Source organism: Rhinopithecus bieti, unplaced genomic scaffold (assembly GCF_001698545.2).
Source record: "Rhinopithecus bieti isolate Rb0 unplaced genomic scaffold, ASM169854v2 scaffold_40803, whole genome shotgun sequence".
NCBI lineage: Eukaryota > Metazoa > Chordata > Mammalia > Primates > Cercopithecidae > Rhinopithecus > Rhinopithecus bieti.
Genome location: NW_016816762.1, coordinates 769,086 through 790,689, shown reverse-complemented (window position 1 = coordinate 790,689; position 21,604 = coordinate 769,086). Strand labels below are relative to the sequence as shown.

The window sequence follows — 21,604 nt, the reverse complement described above, 5'->3', positions numbered from 1 at the left end:
CCTCAGTTCTATACTTTCTACCTGGTTATTTTTATACAGTTTTTAAATTTTCTTTTTCTGGGATTTTCTATTTTTACATACACTATAAGCACATAGTTCTTCATTTCCTCAAGCATACTTTTACTAATTGTCTTAAAATCTTTATCTGATCACTGCAATGTCTGGGTCATCTCAGGTTGATGCCTTTTTTTTTCTCTTCAGAACGCATGACACATTTGACACATTCCTGTTTGTTGTGCGTTTGGTCATTTTGGATTGTGGCCAGGACATTGTATTGTTATGTTGTGGGGAATGCAGATTCTGTTCTGTTCCTCTGAAGATAGTTGTGTTTGCTCGTATATTTGTTTTGTATGTTTGTTTGAACAGGACAACGTCTCCGTTGGATTCAAATATCAAGCTCTGCTTCTTGGGTGTCACTCGAACTTCAGTTTCTTCATCTTCAGCCAGAGTCTGTCCTGTATGTGGATTGTTCACGGGTCAGACAGAGACAGGGGAATGGTTTTCACACAGAATTCGGAGCTTCTCCTCTCTGGCTTTCTCGTTTCTGGGATTCCTCCACTTTCCTGCAGCTGGGTTTGCGCTTTTTTCAGTACAGTGATTCTGCAGCCTAGAAGGACTGCAGGTTTCCATTGGTGTTATTTTACCCGCAACTATACAACATCCACTGTAACCTACCTTCAGGCAAAACCCCACACAGAAGTAAATTTGCAGCATTCCTTCTCCTTCTCCCAGGGTCAGCTCCCCTCCAGGAGCTCAGACAGCTGTGCTTGGTTTGTTTTTCTCACTCTCCGGCGCCATCAGGCCCTTGCTTTGTGCTTTTTCAGAGTTTTCCTTGTTCCATCAAGAAGGACATGGTCTAGTACGAGCTGTTGACCATCTCCACTTTTACTTTTCCCTTTGGGCCTTTAATTCACTTTGAACACTGTGGGACTTGGACAGAGGGAGGAACAGGCGCTCCCCTAGACGGAGGAACAGGCGTTCCCCCAGAGGGAGGAACAGGAGCCCCCCCAGATGGAAGAATAGGTGCCCCCCGAGATGGAGGAACAGGCGCTCCCCCAGAGGGAGGAACAGGCGCCCCCCCCAGACGGAGGAACAGGTGCTCCCGCAGAGGGGAGGAACAGGCACTCTCCCAGTTTTGGGCATGGAAACACAGACAGGCAATCCCAACACAAATGTGGCATATTGTCATGCTCTGACATACGTGGTCATGCACAGATGGTCATGCACATACATGAATGCATGTGTGTGCATCTGGCCCTGCAATGGGTCAGGAAGCTGAGCAGCCACACAGCACAAACGGGACCGACCGCAGTACTAAGTGTCCTGGCTGGGGGGCGCTGAGCACCCAGGCAGAGCTCGTCCAGCTCCCCAGGAAGCCAGGCCAGGGCAGAGAGGAAAACTTGTTAAGGGATTCTTAAATTGTGGTTCTAAATTTAACTTTCTCAATGTAGATAATTAAAAATAGCTTAGCATCATTAGGTGAGGATCTAAATTTGTCTTTTTAAAATACGGATAACTGTCGTGTTACCATTTATTCAATTGTCCTGTTTCCCCATTGATATCAAATATATTATCCACATTTTCTTATGTGTGTGCATCTATTTCTGACCTTTCTGTTCTGTTCCAGTTGTCTGATTTTATCCCTGCGCCCGTACTGCCCTGCTTTAAACACAGTAGTTTTGTAATCAGTCTCAATGTCAGATAGGACAGACATCTTCTGATTCTTCTTTTCCTCTTCCTATGAACTGTTCTTTAAACTTTTACTAGGTATTTTTGGTGCTTTATCTTTTCATTTAAATCCTAAAGTCAGTTTGTGACATTTAATCACAATCTCCCTTTGAGACTTTGATAGAAAATAAGTTGAATATGTAGTTTATTTTGAGAAAATTACCACCTTTAGAATCCACGGTCTTCTCATCCATGAATAGGCACATCTCTGCTTCCTCAGTTCTTCTTTCAGGTCCTTTAGTAAAGTCCATAACTTGTCTGTACATCTAGTCTTCCCTTGTACTCCCAAGTCTCTCAGGGGAAGGAGCTACACATTTTTTGGCTTTGTTCTCTCTCACCAGAGTCTGTCACAGTTATCTGCCCAGTAGGAGCCCTCAAGAAACAAATTTAGACCCCTGTCTTTGGGTTTTATATCTAAATACAGAATCTAATTGTCAGAGGCATGCGAACCAGAGCAACTCCATCTTAAATAGGAGCTGGGTAAAATAAGGCTGAAACCTACAGGGCTGCATTCACAGACGGTGAAGACATTCTAAGTCACGGGATGAGATAGGAGGTCAGCACAAAACACAGGTCATAAAGGCCTTGCTGATAAAACAGGTTGCAGTGAAGGAGTGGGACAAAACCCACCCAAACCAAGAAAGACGGCCACGAGACTGACCTGTGGTCATCCTCACTGCTACACTCCCATCAGCACCATGACCGTTTACAAACGCCATGGTAATGTCAGGAAGTTACCCTAGACGATCTAAAAAGGGGAGGCATGAATAATCCACCCCTTGTTTAGCATATCATCAAGAATAACCATAAAATATGGGCAATCAGCAACCCTCAGGGCTGCTCAGTCTATGGAGTAGCCACTCTCTTATTCCTCTACTTCCTTAATAAACTTACCTTCACTTTGCATTGTGGACTTGCCGTGAATTCTTTCTTGCCCGAGATGTAAGAACCCTCTCTTGGGGTCTGGATCGGGACCCTTTCCTGTAACACGATGAACAAATACAGTGAGAGCTCTTGGTGTTCTGGGTGTTGGAGTGGAGGTTTAGCTGAGACATCAAGAAACAGTAGATGTCATGTTTCAAAGTGAGACGATAGACCATGACATATCAAAAACAATGTGGTTGAGAATTGTTAGATGACTCTTCAGTATTTTGCCTCTACTGATGCTACAAAAGGTTTAAGGGAAGGGAATTTTGTAGAAAATGCTATGTGTGAGAATTTTTAAGGAGTTGCTGATATGCTGTGAGTCTCTCTCACTGTCATCTTGCCCCAAGGGGTGAGGGTGGGGTGTGCCCGTCTCTAGACTCAGGTCTTAGGAATGAGGTCTTAGTGGGACCACCAAGAGAGCTTGGTGTGTGTCCATCATGGTTGGAGGCTACAGGACACCAGTGTCTGACTCCTGGGGACTAGTAAGGAACAGGACGAACCGTTGGGATCTGCCTGCATCCAGGAGTGTGTTGGGGTGAAGCATGCATGAATGTGTCCAGTGAACCACAGGTAAGCTATGGAGCTCAAGAGAACTGTGTCCGTCATCCTAGATTTTGTAAAAGAGAGTCACTTGAGGTGAGAGCAGACATCTTCTCAGAGAAGCTAAAGACAGCACCACATTCCTGGGGACGGGAATTGATGAGCTAGTGGAAAGTGCATCCCCAGCGTTAAAGGATCTGCAGATGAGGAATCCCCGAAGAGCCCCCGGAAGTAGCACATGAGATAAGGCGTTTGTTTCAAGCACCTGATGCGTCCAGAGAAAGTGGAGCCAGCCAGGAAAACACCAGTCCAATACAGGAAGAGCTTCCATTCCCTGTTCCCCTTACTCCCCCCTGCCCTGCCCCTGCCCCAGCCACTGTTCCTACCCCTGGAGCAGCAGGCAGGGAGAGGGAGAGGGTTCAACTTATTAATTATGGCAAATTGCAAACATATACTAAAGTAGAGATAATAGTATGATGAACCCCCATCAACGAGTTTCAACAAGTATCAACTTAACGGCCAATCTTGTTTTATCTATACTTACTACCTCTAATTATCCTTCCTGAATTATTTTGAAGGCAATCCCACACATTATATGTAATATTTCAGTCTGTACCTTGAAGAGATACTGATACATGTAAATATTTATATCCATGTGTGTGTCATATACGTAGAGATACACACTCAAAGATCCACCCTATGCTAATAATGATCACTAATTCCTTTATTGCATCAAATGAAAACATCTAATCTTAAGTCAAGTTCAGAATTCTGATTGTCATATGGGACTGGACATGTCAACTCCTAAATGGCAACTGTGTTTTGTGACTTTGGAGACCATAAGATTATCTGACTTTTCTTTCCAAAAGAGAAGGGACCAATCCCCACTGAATAGGAGACAAAAATAAAGACACTCAGTGCTGCTGTTGGCCCTGTGAGTGCTGTGTGGCTCCTCAGCTCCCCAGCCCACTGCAGGGCCAGGTGCACACACATGCATCCACGTACCTTCCCCGTCTGTGCACGACCACATATGTCAGGGCATGACGCTATGCCACACGTTTGTTGGGATCACCTGACGGTGTCTCTGTTTCCAAAGCTGGGGGAGTGCCTGTTCCTCTCTCTGCCCTAGTCCCACAGTGTTCACATCTCTGGAAATGACTGCAGCCCAGTGGGGGGCTTGTGGAATGCCCTCTTGGCAGGTGGTACTGGTCCCAGCTTGCCAGGGACACTGCCTTCACACCTGTTGTCCTGGCACCATTGTTCACAGCACCCCCACTCACTCGTCTCAAAAGTGTCCTGCCTTTGACAACCTCTCCCAGGGCCGCCTCTCTGTTCGGCTCTGCCCTGAGCTGCCACATGCCCTGCCCTCCACTGGGCAGAGCCCAGTCCAGGCCCCACCAGGAAGCGAGAGTCCCTCAGCCCTCACCAGCCAGTGTTGTCTTAGCCTCCTCTGAGACAAGGAAATGGGAACAAAAGACTCCACTGGGAATAATTCTGGTGACAGGGGAGTTTGGGAAGGGATCCAGTACATGTCTGGGGATTGATGATAGCCAGGGACTCGTGGAGACCAGCAATCGGATGGGTGCCGGAAAGGACAAAGGCCGAGGCCTGGCGATGTGTGGGGTCAAAGGCATCCAGGTGGCCGAGTGGACCCATGGTCCTGGTTGCGGGGGACACTGAACACCCGGGCAGAGCTCGTCCAGGGCCCCAGGGAGCCAGGCCAGGGCAGGAAGGGAGAGGTCATCGTGAGACAAACCATTGGGATCTTTCAACGTGTCCTTACTCTCCCCCTCCCCTCACCCCAGAAAGCACAAGCTGAACAGACCCTGCTGCCAGGTGCCCCTTGTGTGTGAGGGTCCTGGGCCACCATAACCAACACTGCAAGCTGGGTGGTTTAAACAACAGACGTTTATTCTTGTTTATTCTCTCCCAGATCTGGAGGCCAGGAGTCCTAGGTCAAAGTGTCACAGGGCCTCCTCCCTCTGAGGGCTCCAGGGAAGGGTCCTGCCTGCCTCTTCCAGCTTCTGGGGGTGCCGCAATCCCTGGCCTCCTTACCTTGCAGGCACATCAGTTGCCATTGCCACGTGGCCTCCCCCCGCGTCTGTGCTCACATCTTCACCCCTGTGTCTCAGTGTTTCTTCTCCTCTTATAACGACACTAGTGAGGTTGGATTTAGGGCCCACCCTACTCCATCTAGACCAGGCCAGATGGCAAGCAGATCCATCTAGACCCAGGTGTCCAGTCTTCTGGCTTCCCTGGGTCATACCAGAAGAAGAATTGTCTTGGGCCACACATCAAATGCACTAATGATAGTTGATGAGCCAAAAAAAAAAAAAAAAAAAATTGCAAAAAATCTCATAACATTTTAAGAAAGTCTATGGATTTGTGTTGGGCCATCTTCAAAGCCCTCCTGGGCTGCATGTGGCAGACAGACCTCACATTGAACAAGCTTGATCTAGACCTTATCTTAGTTTAATTACAACTGCAAAAACCTTATTTCCAAATAAGGTTACATTCCGAGGTTTCAGGAGGGACATGAATTTTGGGGAGGACACCCTTCAACTCAGTGTACTTGGGGATCACTTGGTGGCAAAGGCTTGGCTCACAGGTATGAGCCAAGTCTGAAGGCCGAGAGCGGCTGTGGCTTCCCAGCCTGGTGGTGGGAGGACCTGGATCCCCACGGGGTCTCCTGTACTGTCTGGGGCTGTTGAACTTGGCTGCTGGCACCAATGCATTCAGGGACTGTCTGTGAGAACTGCATGCCATCAGCCCTGGTCTGGTACAAGAGGAGCTCCCAGCTGTCAGCCCAGGACTGGCTCAGTGCAGGACTGCAGACTGGAGTGCATCGCACGGAAGGTGAGGTGACACTGTGCCTCTGGTGCCTGAGCGAGGGCCTTGCACCTTCCTCCCGGGCTCTGCTTCCTGGTTGAGCAGGTCTGGCTGCCCAGGAAGGGACCGTCTGGGTCCAGCACGTGGGACTGTGGGTGAGGAGGCGCTCCTGTCCATGGCGGTCAGCTGAGTTATTTCTGGCCATCGGTCCACGCCTTTCTGGGAACCTTTCCTGTCCCTTGCACGTGGGGCTGATGCAATGGTCCCAACCCCACAGACGCTCTGGGTTTAGAGTGACTCCTTCTCAAGACGAGTGGCTGAAACATCACCAAGTGCTCCTTGAGCTGCGCAAGGGAACCCTGGAGCCCATGCCCCCTCCCAAGCCCACTGGGCCGCTCTGTGTTCTCACCTTCCTGTTCCACACTTGGTGGTGGGATTTGCGCTGCTCCTGGTCCCCCACCCCCATTTGTCCTCAATGTACTGTGGGTCAAGACACCCTGGAAGGCAGCGTGGGCCTCCTGTGCCATCCTCTGTTCCTGTACAGAGGTCACTGCGTTTGCCTCCCCAAAGCACCTACATTCAGGTCGTGATGACTCAGGAAGGGTCTGCGAGCCTCTCTCGGGGAGGCAGGAGGAAGTTCTGTGCAGAGGGAGGGCGGCACCCGCGGCAGCTGCAGACCGAGAGACAGCTGGGCAGCAGGGTGCTCCTGGGAGGCGTGCGGCCCGGGGCCACCCAGGGGTGCTGATTAGCACGACTTCCTACCTCCTTCCTCCATCGGACTGTCTGCTGCGTGAGTAACTGAGTGACAATACCAGAAAACCGAGCAGTGATGCAGACCCTATAACCTGCACATGCCACATCAACTCTGAGTTCCCTGTGGGGCAGTGAGTTAGTAGTGCAAAGTAGTCTGTGTTATGGCCTTACCTGCCCCTTTGCACTTTGGGAGGCTGAGGCGGGCGAATCACTTGAGGTTAGGAGTTCGAGACCAGCCTGGTCAATATGGTGAAACCCCGGTCCTACTAAAAATACAGAACTTAGCCAGATGTGCTGGCGTGCGCCTGTAATCCCAGCACTTTGGAAGGCCAAGACCGACGGGTCACCTGAAGTCAGGAGTTCGAGACCAGCTTGGCCAACATGGTGAAACCCTGTATCTACTAAAAATACAAAAATTAGCCAAGTGTAGTGGCATGCACCTGTAATCCCAGCTACTCGGGAGGCTGAGGCAAGAGGATCTCTTGAGGCTGGGAGGTGTAGGTTGTAATGAGCTGAGGTGGCACCACTGTACTCCAGCCTGGGTGACAGGAGTGAAACTCTGCCTCAAAATAAAAAAATAAAATAAAATAAAATAAAACAAAACAAAATGTGCTGACCTTCACCCCTCCCATCTGGTGAACTTGTACTCATTCCTCAAGACCTAGTTAGATTTCAGCCCACTCTGCCAGCTGTAATCATACTGCACCACAATTCAAGCTTGAAGGCTTGTTCCTCCTCGCCAGCCTGTGAGCTCTGAGGGCAGGGGCTCTGCCTGATATTCTGGGGCTCCCGCATCTGCAGGCCGAGTGCCTGACCTGGGACCCAGGCTCAGCTTGTGCTCCTTCCATGCACGTGACAATGACCGTGTGTCCAGGAGGTGAAAGGTTGCAGCCCCGGCATGGGGGACCAGACTGTCTTCTTCTTGGACCCATCCAGGAGCCCCTGCCCTTCCTTCAGACACCAGTGCACAAAGCCCAGGGCCAGAGGGATTTGCAGGGCTCTCAGGACGGCCCACACCACACATGGCTGAAGAGGCTGCTACAGGGATGCGGGATGCAGCTCCCAGGGAGGAAAGGGAGAGTCCTGCTCACCCCCAGGTCTTGGGCTGTCCAGGGCAGCCACCTGTCTGGGTGGGGCCCGACGCCCAGTGCCCCACGGCCTACAGCTCTGACAATAGCTCTCCTTTGTCTCTGGAACTTGAACTCCCCCAGGCGAACAGGGAGGCTGGGGAAGGCGACAGGAATGCAGGCTCTGGAAGGCAGGGTGGGCTCTCCCGTGCCATCCTCTGTTCCTGTACACAGCCCAGGGCTCCTGGGGAGGGGTCTCCTAGAACAGAGAGAGGGGACACACACGGGCCTCCCCATCCCCATTCCAGAGGCCCAGCTCAAATCCCCCTTCTCTGAGAAGCCTGTGCGTCTCCACCTGCCGGGACCCAGCTCTGGCCCCCTCGCCATAGCGGTTGCTCCTACCAGGAATCCGCTCCTCTGACGTCGTGGCTGATCCAGCACACCCAGCAGGTGGTCAGTGTGTGTCCCAGGCACCTGACTGGGCTGTGCAGCACCACTTCATGCTGTTCTGTGGGGTGAGCACCCTGCGACAGGTAGGGAAACTGAGGTACAGATGGGAAGTCACTTGCCCGAGGTCAGGCAGTGCAGGACTTGGGACCCAGTCTCGGCTTCACCATCTTAACTCTGACATGATCCCGTCTCCCTTTGCAGGGACGACTTTTCAAGGACAAGAATGTGTCACCTTTGTTATTCCTTTCCGAGCCCTAAACCCTGGGTGTGGGCAGTAGGGGCTCAGTCAACATTTACGGAGTTAAATCGAAGCAAAGCCCAGAACGGTTCTCGGTGCTGGCCGCAGAGAAGAATCACAGGCGGCAGAACCACCCTTTGGGGCAGGGCCCAGGCATTGATATTCTCCCCACTCCAGGCAATTTTGAGTGCAGCAGGTGGAGACCACAGCACTGCAGAAGCCCCTTGCAGGGGTCCTTCCCTGCCAGATCATGGGCCGGAGGGACAGCAGTCTGTTCCTGGGGTGTTTGCACCCTCCTGGAACTCAGCCCTGCACCACGGCCTGGCCTGGCCTCTGGGTATTATGAGCAGTGGGAAGGCAGAGAGCTCTCACCAGATACCCCAGGATGTCCCCTACAATGACCCTTTTAATAACATGAAAATCCTGCTGTCCATGGATGAACCTGGGTTCACTGTCTCCCAGAAAAAGTGAGTGCCCTGAAAACAAGGCAGACAATGCTTTTTCCTTCTTCCTCCTTCATTGGCCTCAGCAGGAGCGGCACACCAGAGGTGAGGGGCCCTCAAATCCATCCACAAAGGGCTTGCTGAACACAAGGCGGGACCTGGGAGTCACAGGGTGGGACACATCCTGGTGCCCAGCACATGCGCCTTCGGGCTCCCATGGGTCACTCGGGGAAGGGTAGTTTGTGGACGCACCCTTGGCAGCGCAGAGCCTCCCTGCACACACCACCAGGGACCCCAGTTGGAGGCTAAATCCGAGCGGCCAGGCGCTCCCATTTCTTGGTGTGATAAACCAAGTCCACCCTTCAGACAGAGGCTCCTGGAAGGGTCAGTGGGGGTCATCAAAATGCCTCCCTGAAAAAGAAACACGGAGAACACAAAATCTAGGAACCCGTTTTCCTGGAATGAGATTAGTCTCTTGCCCACAACCAGCCAGTGCACTGTAGGAGGTTGGGGGTTGGGGGTGCTGCGGATGCCAAGGGCGGAGGCTTAGGGTCCTGGGAGTGGGTTAAATACAGGCTATAGCAGGGATACTGGAGTAACCTCTGACAGGCACCGGAAATGTTGAGTCTTAGTTTCTTCCTCTGGAAAATGGATATAATCATCGCTGTCTCATCTGATATGTTGTTATAAAACAATTCTTCAGATGTAGTCTTTAGTTTCTAAAAGAGCACGCTGGGCAAAGATGGAGAGGCAGTTCCTGTTTGTGTTAAAAATGTGGCCGGGTGCAGTGGCTCACGCCTGTAATCCTGACACTTTGGGAGGCCAAGGAAGGCAGATCATTTGACTCCAGGAGTTTGAGACCAGTCTGGCCAACATGGCGACAGCTGGTCTCTAAAATAACTATGAAAAATTAGCTGGACACACGCCTGTGGCCCAGCTACTTAGGAGGCTGAGGTGGGAGGATCACTTGAGTCCCATGGGGACAGGGGTCTCAGTGAGTTGAGATTGCACCACTGCACTCCAGCCTGGGTAACAGAGCAAGACCCTGTCTCCCCCCGGCCTCCCCCCACAAAAAGTGCTTAGATCCAGAGAGAAAATTTCTGGAAGGATATTTAAGAAAGTGTTCACAATAGATGCCTCTGAATAGGAGAGGCTGTTTTGAATTATTTGATTTTAAAAATCAATTACATGTGCCATGTTCTTATTAACATATTTTCAATCAATTCATTTCATCCACTTATTAAAATGTGGTTAATAAATTTTAGGGGAGAAAGCAAAAAAGAAAGACAAGAAATCCCTGCGTTTCAGGAGTTGTGAGAGAGCTGTAGGGTCCTGACTCACTCAGAGTGCCTGTCTCCAAGGCTGATCTGGGATGGAGCAGCCTGGGGCTCTCTTGTCGTGGGACCAGGGGTGTTCTGAGGGCTCCTGGCTGGGAGGCTAAGATGGACACCACGTCCTGGTCCTGCAGCCCCACATGGCTCCCACACCCTGCACCAGGCCAGGCTAGGAGGGTGATTCACACACGTCTGCTCCCCAGCAGAGGACCCGTAACCAGAACTGGATTCCGCCCTCACTGCTTGCTGCCAAAACAGTGGAGGCTGAACTGACCTCTCCCCTTTGAGAGAGAAGAACTGTCTGGGAGCTTGACAAAGGCATGCAGGAGAGTACAGGAGCAGCCAGAGCCAGGAGGGAGAGCCCTCCCCAAGCAAACAATCCAGAGCTGCTGTGCAAACACTGGGGCATAAAATGAGGCCTCCTGGACCATGAAGTGTGTCCTGAGCTGCATCCCGGAGCCTATGGTAGTCATGGCGGCCAGAGCGCTCTGCATGCTGGGGCTGGTCTTGGCCTTGGTGTCCTCCAGCTCTGCTGAGTACGTGGGCCTGTGTGAGTACCGCTCTGACTGCCCCGGTAGCAGGGTGGGCAGGAAGGGAAGGGATCCAGGATAAGGGGGGATTCTGCATTCATGTAATAATGGCCACCTGTCACATATAGACTTTTTCCTGCGCTAGTCCTATGAAGTGGGTGTTTATTGTCACCATTTCACAGACAAGGAAATCGAGGCTCAGAGAAAGTTAACAACTTATCTAAGGCAGCTCTGCCCAGTCTGTGTTGAAATCAGGCTTTGAGCCTGAGCCCATCCCCTATGACCCCGTAGCCATCTTTGCCGGAGATTTCTAAATTACAATATAGGTCTTTATGCATTGTTTCCACATTTACAAAGAAGATGCAGGAAAAAAACCCTGACTTCAGAACACTGTCAATACCTACAGGCACAAGGTTCATTTAGCCATTGCATAGCAACCCTGCGGCGGGGGCGTGGCTGCTCCTTTAACCCAAGTTTGAAGGAATGAGGGTATGGCTTTTATCTGGGTGTCTTCTGAGTAGGGTCAAAGGCAGGGGTTCCTGAACTTGCAGCCCATTAGCATCACCTGGAGAGCTTTAAAAATCCTAATGCCTGCCGGGCGCGGTGGCTCAAGCCTGTAATCCCAGCACTTTGGGAGGCCGAGACGGGCGGATCACGAGGTCAGGAGATTGAGACCATCCTGGCTAACATGTTGAAACCCCGTCTCTACTAAAAAATACAAAAAACTAGCCGGGCGAGGTGGCGGGCGCCTGTAGTCCCAGCTACTTGGGAGGCTGAGGCAGGAGAATGGCGTAAACCCGGGAGGTGGAGCTTGCAGTGAGCTGAGATCCGGCCACTGCACTCCAGCCCAGGAGACAGAGCGAGATTCCGTCTCAAAAAAAAAATCCTAATGCCTGGGGCACACCAGTTACATCAGGTCATCTGCGGGTGAGAGCCAGGCCTCAGTTTCTTTCGATACAGCCACGCTTTGTCACTCAGGCTGGAGTGCAGTGGCACAATCTCAGCTCACTGCAACCTCTGCCTCCCAGGTTCAAGCAATTCTTGTTCCTAGGCTTCGAGCAGCTGGGATTACAGGCACCACCATGCCCAGCTAATTTTTTGTATCTTTAGTAGAGACGGAGTTTCGCTATGTTGACCAAGCTGGTCTTAAACTCCTGGCCTCAAGTGATCCTCCTGCCTTGGCCTCCCAAAGTGCTGGAATTAGAGGCATAAGCCACCACGCCCAGCCAACGTCAGTCATTTCTAAAGCTCTGCAGCTGATTCCAGTGTGAGCGAAATTTGGACACCGTGAGGATAAGCAATTACAGACTGAGAGCAATAGAAGGGAATTTAAGAGACCACATGATTTCTATTTTCCTAAGAAAATACCCAGTTCATTAATGAAACGAGGTGAACTTCTGCTGCACACACAGACATAGAGGCTTGCCTGAAAAATGAAAATATTGGGGACTGAAGGATGTCCAGGGATGGTGGGACATGCTCAACAATTTGGGGAAGGGAGATGCAGAAAAAAATGAAAAGCAGGCAGCATGCGTTGCAGTGATCTCTATGGCGTGTGTGTCTCCCATCACGTTTTTCACTTAAAACAAAGGGGCAAGGTTTTGTTGGTCAAACAGGGAAGGGGAACTTTGTTTCCAGGTTCAGGGGACCCTGGATTCCCCAGGGGTTCCTACCAGCTGGAAGGGACCCAGGTCCGTATGTGACTTCCTGAGAAGATAAGAGCGTGCCAAGGAGAGAGACGCGTAGGCAAATGGCCAGAGTCCCCAAGTTTAGCATTTAACAGACTGCTTCTCTTTAAATATTCACAGGGCAAGCCCATCTTCCTAAAGGCAAGGGTTTCAGCTGTGGTTGAACTCAGGAGGGGCAGCAGGAGGATGCAAATGTTCACAGGGAAAGCCTGTCTTCATTGGAGTGAGGGTTTCAGCAGTGGTTGAACTCAGGAGGTGGGAGCAGGAGGATGCAAATATTCACAGGGAAAGCCCATCTTCCTAGGAGTGAGGGTTTCAGCAGTGGTTGAACTCTGGAGGTGGGAGCGGGAGGATGCAAGCTTGCAAAGTGAAGCAAACACACTCACTGCAGCCCAGTAAGGGCTCTGACAGCTGACAGGGCTTTGTTTGGGACAGCTGCAAACCAGTGTGCCGTGCCGGCCAAGGACAGGGTGGACTGCGGCTACCCCCAGGTCACCCCCGAGCAGTGCAACAACCGGGGCTGCTGCTTTGACTCCAGCATCCCTGGAGTACCTTGGTGCTTCAAACCCCTGCAGGAACAAGGAGGTAAGGCCTGAGTGACAGCATCGCGGTCTGGGCCTGGCGCCATAAGGCAGGGGTCTCAGGGCCTCCCTGTCCTCTCTGGGCTGGAGATGGAGGCACGAGGTCCCCGGGAAGCCACACACACCTGCACCAAGGCCTCAGCGTAGAGGCTTCAAGCCCAGGGCAGCCATGGCCAGGGGCTGTCCTCTTCTGTCCCCTTTGTGTAAAACATAAAAGCAATCATTTCAAAAAGGTGTTCAAAATGATGGCATTATGTAGAGGAAACTAATTTAATAACTATTCTTGAGAGAAGCGGAAACACATAGATGTGGAAAGCCAGGCTGACTTTCAGGCTGTTTTTGCAAACTGGACCCCCACCAGAGTCTTGTCATTTGTGGCGTCCCCTTCACAGATGGCAGGCAGTGCCAGCCCTGGGCGTCAGGCCTCGGTGCCACACCCCACTTCCCCCACTCTGCCCCCCACAAGGGCCATCTCGTCTCCCTCTCTCTGCCATGGTGGAGGGCAGGTGCAGGGCAACCACCCTGGGGGTTCCCTCCCCAAGGGCGGAGAGCCTGTGTGCTGTACAGGTAACAGATGGCCCTGGATCCACCAGGCTCAGCTGCCCCACGTCATGGGTGGGGCGATCGGCTATAAGCCATCTGCCGTGTCCAAGTGCCAGCTCAGGCCCCACGAAGGCCGCACCTGCGTGAGGCACCTTCCTGGAACCAGCATCCAGGGGGCCTCTCTTGCCCATTGTCCCAGGGTGAAACGCGGGAGGCTGAGTCCTGCTGGCACTGGCTGCCTGATCAATGATGGACCACTGCCCTGCCCTGCCCAGGGCCTCCCTCCACCCTCCCCAGCAAGTCCAGGGTGGGGGTGGGGGTCCAGAGAAGGCCAGGAGAGAGAGGGGTCTGTCGACTGTCCACTGCCGGTCCTGTTCCTTCAGCTCCTCATCCCGGAACTACACTCTCCTCTCTGAGTGCCAGCCACGGCCCTGCCAAGGCCCATCTCACTTGTTATCTGCCTGACCCCTGGGTCCCACTATCTCGCTTAGTAACCCGAGGTGGGAATCTTGGCTATTCCCCCATGTGGTGGGGACTCAACACTCCCTGGTGACTCAGGGTAGGAGGCAGCACTAGGCACTGGCCTTGGAGCCTGCCTTGACCTTGGGAAGCTGGGCAGCGTGGGTGGAGAGAGACTGTTCACACAGGCCTTTGCTCTGTTTGCAGAATGCTCATTCTGAGGCACCTCCAGCTGCCCCCGGCCAGGGGATGCAAAGCTCCGAGCACCCTTGCCCGGCCGTGATTGCTGCCGGGCGCTGTTCATCCCAGCTTTTCTGTCCATTTGCTCCTGGCAAGTGCTTCTGCTGAAAGTTCATGTCTGGAGCCTGATGTCTTAACGAATAAAGGTCCCATGCTCCACACGAGGACAGTTCTTGGTGCCTGAGACTTTCCGCAGTTGTGTTTTATTTCTGCTGCGTCGTGGGAGACGGTGGGAGGGTGTCAAGGGAGGGTCTGCCCAGGCCTCAAGGGCAGGAACAGACTCCCTAAGGAGCCGCAGTGCATGCAAGGATGTTTTCAATCCCAGACTGGCACCCACGTCACAGGAAAGCCTAGGAACACGTAGTGCCGCTTCCTCGGGAAAGCAGAAAAAATACATTTCAAGTAGAAGTTTTCAAAAATCACAAATGTCTTTCTTGGTGAAGACAGGAAGGCAATAACACGATCTTCCAAAGTGGTCCTTTATTTCACACCCGCTCTCGCTGCTGTTTGAAACTCACTGTTCCTGGGTTCTTGTTTCTTTGTCCAGTAAATTAAACTGGCACTGTTTTGTATTTGTTTGCTAATTAAGTTTAAACATCTGTGACACATTGGGTGGCCTTTTCTCTTATTTTAAAAACAAGGATGCAGCTCTAGGAATGAATGAGCTGGTGACAGTGGCGATTCCATCTCATGTCCTCATGAAGCCTTATCCACCTCTAGACCTGAGTGTGGTTCTCTCCCCACCGCACTGACCTGGGACATGGCAGCTCTCCACTCCCACCAAGACGGTTTTGGATGCACAAAGGCCAGTGAGTGCTGCCTGGCTGGGCCTCCCGTGCTGCTCCCACTGCTGGGGCTTAGGGGCCAGATCCACAGTTCCACTGCACTGCGGTCACAGCGGTGGGGTTCTTGTTCTGAGCTATTTCTTCCCATTGGAAAAGAGACAACTGCTCCTTTAAAACAGCAGGCTTTGTTTTTCAGCTTGCACGTGGGGCCTGGTCCCTAGCGCTCACAACATCCCAAGAAGTGAGGTAGTGCTGCCCTTGTCTTACAGATATGGAAAGAGATTTTCGTGAAGTAGCTTGTCCAAAAGTCCCTGCGGAGAGGGGACACTGTCAGGATATCCTGGTCTCTGAATCTGAAGCCCTGGGTGTCCCTCCCAATGCCCCGAAGCATCAGCTGCCCTCCCTGGAGTGAAACTTCCAGGACTATCCCAGACCTCAGAACACACGCCAAGCGTGGCCTCTCCGCTCCGGGGCTCTGCTACTGAGAGCTGCTCTGGCCTGGACATCCTTCTAGGCGGGGCTCTGCATCCCTCTCCCTCACAGACCATGCCCACTCTTTAAGGGCTACAGGGGATGGAAAGGCTGGCCCCAGGCCCCCTGGCCTCAGCCTCAGGCCACCTCACTGCTGGCTGGATGACCAGCTCCATTTTCCTCCTACCCTGCCTGGTGCCCTCTCCCCGGGGACGGGGCTCTGCTGCCTCCTTGCCCGGGACCTCACTCATGGGCACCACCCACCTGCATTTCCAAAGAATTTCTTGACTTGTCCCACCCCTCCGTTCCCGGCATTGCCTTCTGCAGTCAACACCTCCCACACTGCGGTACCCCCTCCCAGACTCCTTCCTGCTATGCCCCTGAGAGGGAGGGCTCCCCCCAAATCTGAGCCAGGTGGGACCCCTCCTTCACCCACCACAGAGCTGCTCCCTGTCTCCAGCCCGAGCCTGTGCCTTCCTCAGACAGGACAATGTTTCATGCACATTCTAGAAGCTTCATCATTGACTCCTGCTGTCCTCGTCGGGGGGCGGGGATCAAGGTCGCTTCCATCAAATGAAACAGCATCAGGTGGAGAGATCAGCTGGCAGGACAGAGAACCGCCATAACTCAGCTGTGCAGGGCAGGCTCCAGTGAGGAAAGAAAAGGGGCTGAGGAGGCCTGGGGTCCTGGAATGAGCTGGAGGGGACCCCCGTCCTTCTCCGTCTCCAGGGTCCTGCCTCTGTCTGTCTCTGCCTCTCCCTCGCTTCGGCTTCGGTTGCTATGGGGACCTTGGAAGCTCCCTGCCTTCCTCGGGAGCCCCAGGCAGGGTATGGGGGCTCTCAGAACCCCGGGTGGGGTTTGTGCTATGAGAAAGAGCGCACCGCCCCTGACAGCACCCACCTGGGGGCTGTGACATTCTCCTAAGAGATCACAGACACCAATGAGGGAGCAAGACCCAAAGCAGCCCCTCCACCCCGCAGCGCCGCGGCAGAACGGAAACCCGGGCCAAACACAAAGTGACTAAACCGCGCCCTCTGCTGACCACTGGAGTCACTGCGGCTCGCCACCAATCCGCGGAGCCCGGCCCCTTCCAGATACAAATTAAGATACCCAGCGCCGGCCGGGCGCGGTGGCTCACGCCTGTAATCCCAGCACTTTGGGAGGCCGAGACGGCGGATCACGAAGGTCAGGAGACTCGCAGGGACCATCCTGGCTAACACGGTGAAACCCCGTCTCTACTAAAAAATACAAAAAACTAGCCGGGCCAGGTGGCGGCGCCTGTAGTCCCGAAGCTACTCGGGGAGGCTGAGGCAGGAAAGAATGGCGTGAACCCGGGAGGCGGAGCTTGCAGGGAGCTGAGATGCCGGCCACTGCACTCCAGCCCGGGCGACAGAGCGAGGGGACTCCGCCTCAAAAAAAAAAAAAAAAAAAAAAAAAAAAATACCCAGTCCCGGGGTCACGGCCGCGCGCCGCTGGTGGCCTTCAGGCTGGTGGGTGCGGGTCTGCCCCGGTTCGCCGGCTCCTTGGTCTTTGAACAGCCGCGATGTCGATCTTCACCCCCACCAACCAGACCCGCCTAACCGATGTGGCCCTGGTACGGATGAAGCGCGCCGGAAGCGCTTCCAAATCGCCTGCTGCAAAAACAAGGTCGTCGGCTGGCGGAGCGGCGTGGAAAAAGACCTTGACGAAGTTCCGCAGACCCATTCAGTGTTTGTAAATGTTTCTAAAGGTCAGGTTGCCAAGAAGGAAGATCTCATCAGTGCGTTTGGAACAGATGACCAAACTGTAATCTGTAAGCAGATGTTGACTAAAGGAGAAGTTCAAGTATCAGATAAAGAAAGACGCACACAACTGGAGCGGATGTTTAGGGACATTGCAACTATTGTGGCAGACAAATGTGTGAATCCTGAAACAGACCATACACGTGATCCTTATTGAGAGAGCCATGAAGGGCATCCACTATTCAGTGAAAACCAACAACAGTACAAAACAGCAGGCTTTGGAAGTGATAAAGCAGTTAAAAGAGAAAATGAAGATAGAACGTGCTCACGAGGCTTCGCTTCATCCTTCCAGTGAATGAAGGCAAGAAGCTGAAAGAAAAGCTCAAGCCACTGATCAAGGTCATAGAAAGTGAAGATTATGGCCAACAGTTAGAAATGGTATGTCTGATTGACCCGGGCTGCTTCCGAGAAATTGATGAGCTAATAAAAAAGGAAACCAAAGGCAAAGGTTCTTTGGAAGTCTCAATTTGAAAGATGTGGAAGAAGGAGATGAGAAATTTGAATGACACCCATCAATCTCTTCACCTCTAAAAACACTAAAGGGTTTTTGTTTCCGACAGCACTGTTTCATGTCTGTGATCTGCCAAATACTTGCTCAAACTAGTTGACATTTTCTATCTTTGTGTTAAGAGTGGACACGGCAAGGCTTTCCTACATAAGTATAATAATGTGGGAATGATTAGGTTTTAATTATAAACTGGAGTCTAAATCCTAAAGCAAAATTGAAACTCCAAGATGCAAAGGCCAGAGTGGCATTTTGCTACTCTGTTTCACGCCTTGACAACTTTCCAAAATGAAAGTTATTTGAGGCAACTCTTGTGGGTGAAAAGTTATTTGTACAGTAGAGTAAGATTATTAGGGATATGTCCATACGACAAAAGGGGGAGTCTTTCCTAAAAAAGAAAACATACGATGCTTCATTTCTACTTAATGGAACTTACGTCATGAGGGTCATTATGCTTGGATGATGTTCCTGATTACCTGAGAAACAGATATAGAAAAACTGTGCTGGACTTAAATAATTTTCATTGAACATGCTGCCATCACTTAGATTATTCTTGGTTAAAAAATAAAAGTCACTTATTTCTAATTCTTAAAATTTATAATATATATTAATATAGCTAAAATTGTGTGTAATCAATAAAACCACTCTTATTTTTATTTAAAAAAAAAAAAAAAGATACCCAGCCCCAGAATTACCCTGGGCTTCCTGTTGGTGAGGAGGATCTGGGCCCCAGGACACGTGATCTAAGCCGAGGGTTCCCAGTGGAGGCTGCTGCCACGGGGATGTTTGGGAATCTGTGGGCGTGTTCATGAATCATATGAACGGGGGTGTTGAGTGGACACAGGCCAGACATGGCAGCACCCTGTGATGTTCCCAGGTGTCCTGAACAGACCACTGCCTCCACCCGATGGACGTCCTAGCGTCCTGTTGGACACTCATGGTGGCTGCAAACCTATTCATGACGACTGAAGCCCAGAGACTACTTCTGTGTCACATCTTAACACGGTTGTTTTGGTTGTTGTTTTTTGTTTCAAATGGCTTGAACATACCTGAATTTTCCAGGAGTGTGTGTCATGTAAATCAAGAAAAGACTGCATTTGTTTGGTCTGCAGCGTTAGCCGAGTCGTTCATTTCAAGCATGTCAGTGCTGAGGCTGCCTGTGTTCGTGGGTGGCCAATCCAGGGGAATTCAAGCCCTGGTCTCCTTCATCCTGTCCTCTGGTGTGGACATGGGGAGCACGATGCACTGAACAGGAGTGTACCAAACATTACTCTCCTTTTATTTCTTATATTTTCATAGGGCCTCATGCATATTTAATTTCCATCACTGGGCATCAGTTGACCACAGCTGTCCAGAGCCCTAGTGGCCTTAATGCCACCTGCTGGGCCTTCCCACCTCCTGGTCTGGGTACATCTGAAACAGACATCTGTCAGTGGCTCAGGTGAATTCAAATAATGAATTGTGACCTATAGGACCCAGGAACCATTTTTATGTCAAATACCTTCATCACTGACTTGGAAATGGTCCATGTTTCCAGAACCTTCCAGAATGAACACTTTGATTGCCAGAAGAAGCCAGAACAGGACTGGGCTCCTTTGTTGCTGGCATGTGCTGCTGGTGGAAAGGGGAGAGAAAAACTGGACTTCTTACCACACTGCAGCCATTACACCCCATGATGGTTTTCCGTGGCATGCGCACACCTTCTCCCTCCTCTTGAGTTGGTGAAGGGTGTGGCTGTGGCACTTTTCCACAGTTCCTCCAGAGTCTGCTGGAAAGTTCTACATTGTTCCATAATACATTGGATATTCACTTGTATTTATCACTGTATTCCAAGGATTCCTAAATTTCCAATGGTGAGGATTTTGGCTTCAAGCGGAGATACCCATGCAGGCTTCCATAAGTAGCAGACGTACTGGGGAACCCCTTAGGGAGGAAGAACAGGCTGAGAAGTTGCAGGCCTTTGTGTGGGTCTGATGCCTCCGAACTGAGTGGGGGAAGCACTGGGGAGGAAGAGCCTCCAGCAGGCTGATAGGGAGTCCCCAAAGCAGAGTGCCCCTCAAGGGACCCTGTGTCTGGTGGGAATGTCCTGGCTGGGAGCAGCCCCAGGGAAGTTGGCCTGGCGTGGATGCCATGCTGGACGCAGGGCTGCCGGTGACCTGGGTCCCTGCAGCAGGTCCTCTCTGAGGGACAGCAGAGTGGTAGGCGCATCTCCAGGCGGCCAAGAAGCCTCCCTGCTCACTAGGTTTTTGCTCTGAGGCCCTGCAGTGCCCTGGGCTGTGACACAGCTGTGGAGGTTGGAAATTCTCCCCTCAGTCCTCCTTCGTGAGGGCTCGAGAGGCACGTCATGTATTGGAAAGAGTTAGAGACCCCCGGGCTTCAGATTTCCTATCAGCAAAATGGGACAATTGCAGTGGCTGTGTTGGAGGGTTGCTGATGGCTGCGGAAGGAAGGTGTAGGCTGAGAAAGCTCATTCCTGTGTGAGCTCAGAGCCGCACCCCTCGGTTGGCCATTGTTTTCTAGTGCATTTAGAGTTCATGCTCCCTTTCTTCCTTAGGTTCTATTATTTTGTTTTCAACAACACTGAAGTGTGTTTTATGCTAAGCGAAAGAAGCTGATCACAAAAAGCCACATGTTGTGTGATTCCATTTATATGAAACGTGCAGAATAGGGAAACCCACAGAGACAGACGGTGTTTCATAGTTGCTGGGTAGGGGTAGGGATGGGGAGTGGCGGCTCATGGGGAAGGGGTTTCCTTTTGGGGTGATGGAAACGTTCTGGAGTGGCCTATGGTACTGGCTGCACAATTCTGTGCATATTAGATACTAAAAACAACCAAATCATACACTTTACTAAAACAATACTAAAACCCACTGAGATGTGTCCTTTAAAAAAGTCAATTCTATGGCATGCGAATAATATCTCGATTAAGCACACATCTATACATGTGCTGATACCTCTGTTGATTTGCCCATTTAGACAAGGCCTGACTTTTTGCCCTGAGAATTGAGAGTTTATTGCCAAGGCCATACCGAGCACCTAGGTGTGGCTGGCACGTCTGATCTTCAATGGGTCCTGCCAGGTGGATGCCAGGCGGCCTTGTTCCCGTCCAGGTGGCTCCCAGGCTCAAGGGTTCTCTCCACCATTCCAAGACCACACTCAGGCACAGGAATCATTCACTGCTCCTCGCTGTGCAGCTGTCTTTGCCCCTGTTGGCCTGAGCACTGCAGCCTTTCCCTCTTGGGTTTTGTGGGGTGCAGCCGACTCCCTCTGCTCCCCCATCCCACCGACCTGTCTCCCTGGCCTCTGTCCTCCACAGGGGCAGGTGGGCAGGCCTCCTGGAGGAAGCGTCTGACACCCACATTCATTCGTTCACTGCTCTGAGCCTCCCACCCTAGCCCCAGCCCTCACCAGCCAGAGGAATTGTCTCAGTCCTGGGGTGTGGTGAGGTCCCATTTCCCTCTGACACCTACTCTCAACTATGGCAACCTGGCTATTTACAGATGGGGACATTAGGGAGAATGAGGTCCCAGAGCTCCCAAGGTCACAGAACTTATAGGTTGCCCGGCTGTGGTCCCCGCTGTGACCATCTGGCCCCCTGGTTGTGGCTGCATTAGTGTCTGCAGAGCAGAGCAGCAGGAAGCACAGACCGACAGCTGCTTGCACTGGGGAAAGGGCAGAGAAGGGAAATAAAATAGCGGGGCCGGCACGAGGG

At 51.9% G+C, this 21,604-nt stretch overlaps 1 protein-coding gene and 1 pseudogene across 2 annotated transcripts; both read left to right on the top strand.

Annotated features, from left to right (window-relative positions):
• The first annotated feature begins 10,629 nt into the window (after positions 1-10,629).
• On the top strand, positions 10,630-14,536 carry TFF3 (trefoil factor 3). Its single transcript, XM_017855231.1, is given in 4 exon segments — positions 10,630-10,719; positions 10,721-10,859; positions 12,963-13,112; positions 14,318-14,536. Coding segments are annotated over 4 exon segments (393 nt in total). The 3' UTR covers positions 14,332-14,536.
• Positions 14,537-17,045: 2,509 nt separating this feature from the next.
• Positions 17,046-18,553, top strand: LOC108517328 (ribosome maturation protein SBDS pseudogene; annotated as a pseudogene). The gene has a single exon (XR_001882072.1). The product of XR_001882072.1 is annotated as a ribosome maturation protein SBDS pseudogene (transcript).
• The last annotated feature ends 3,051 nt before the right edge of the window (positions 18,554-21,604 follow it).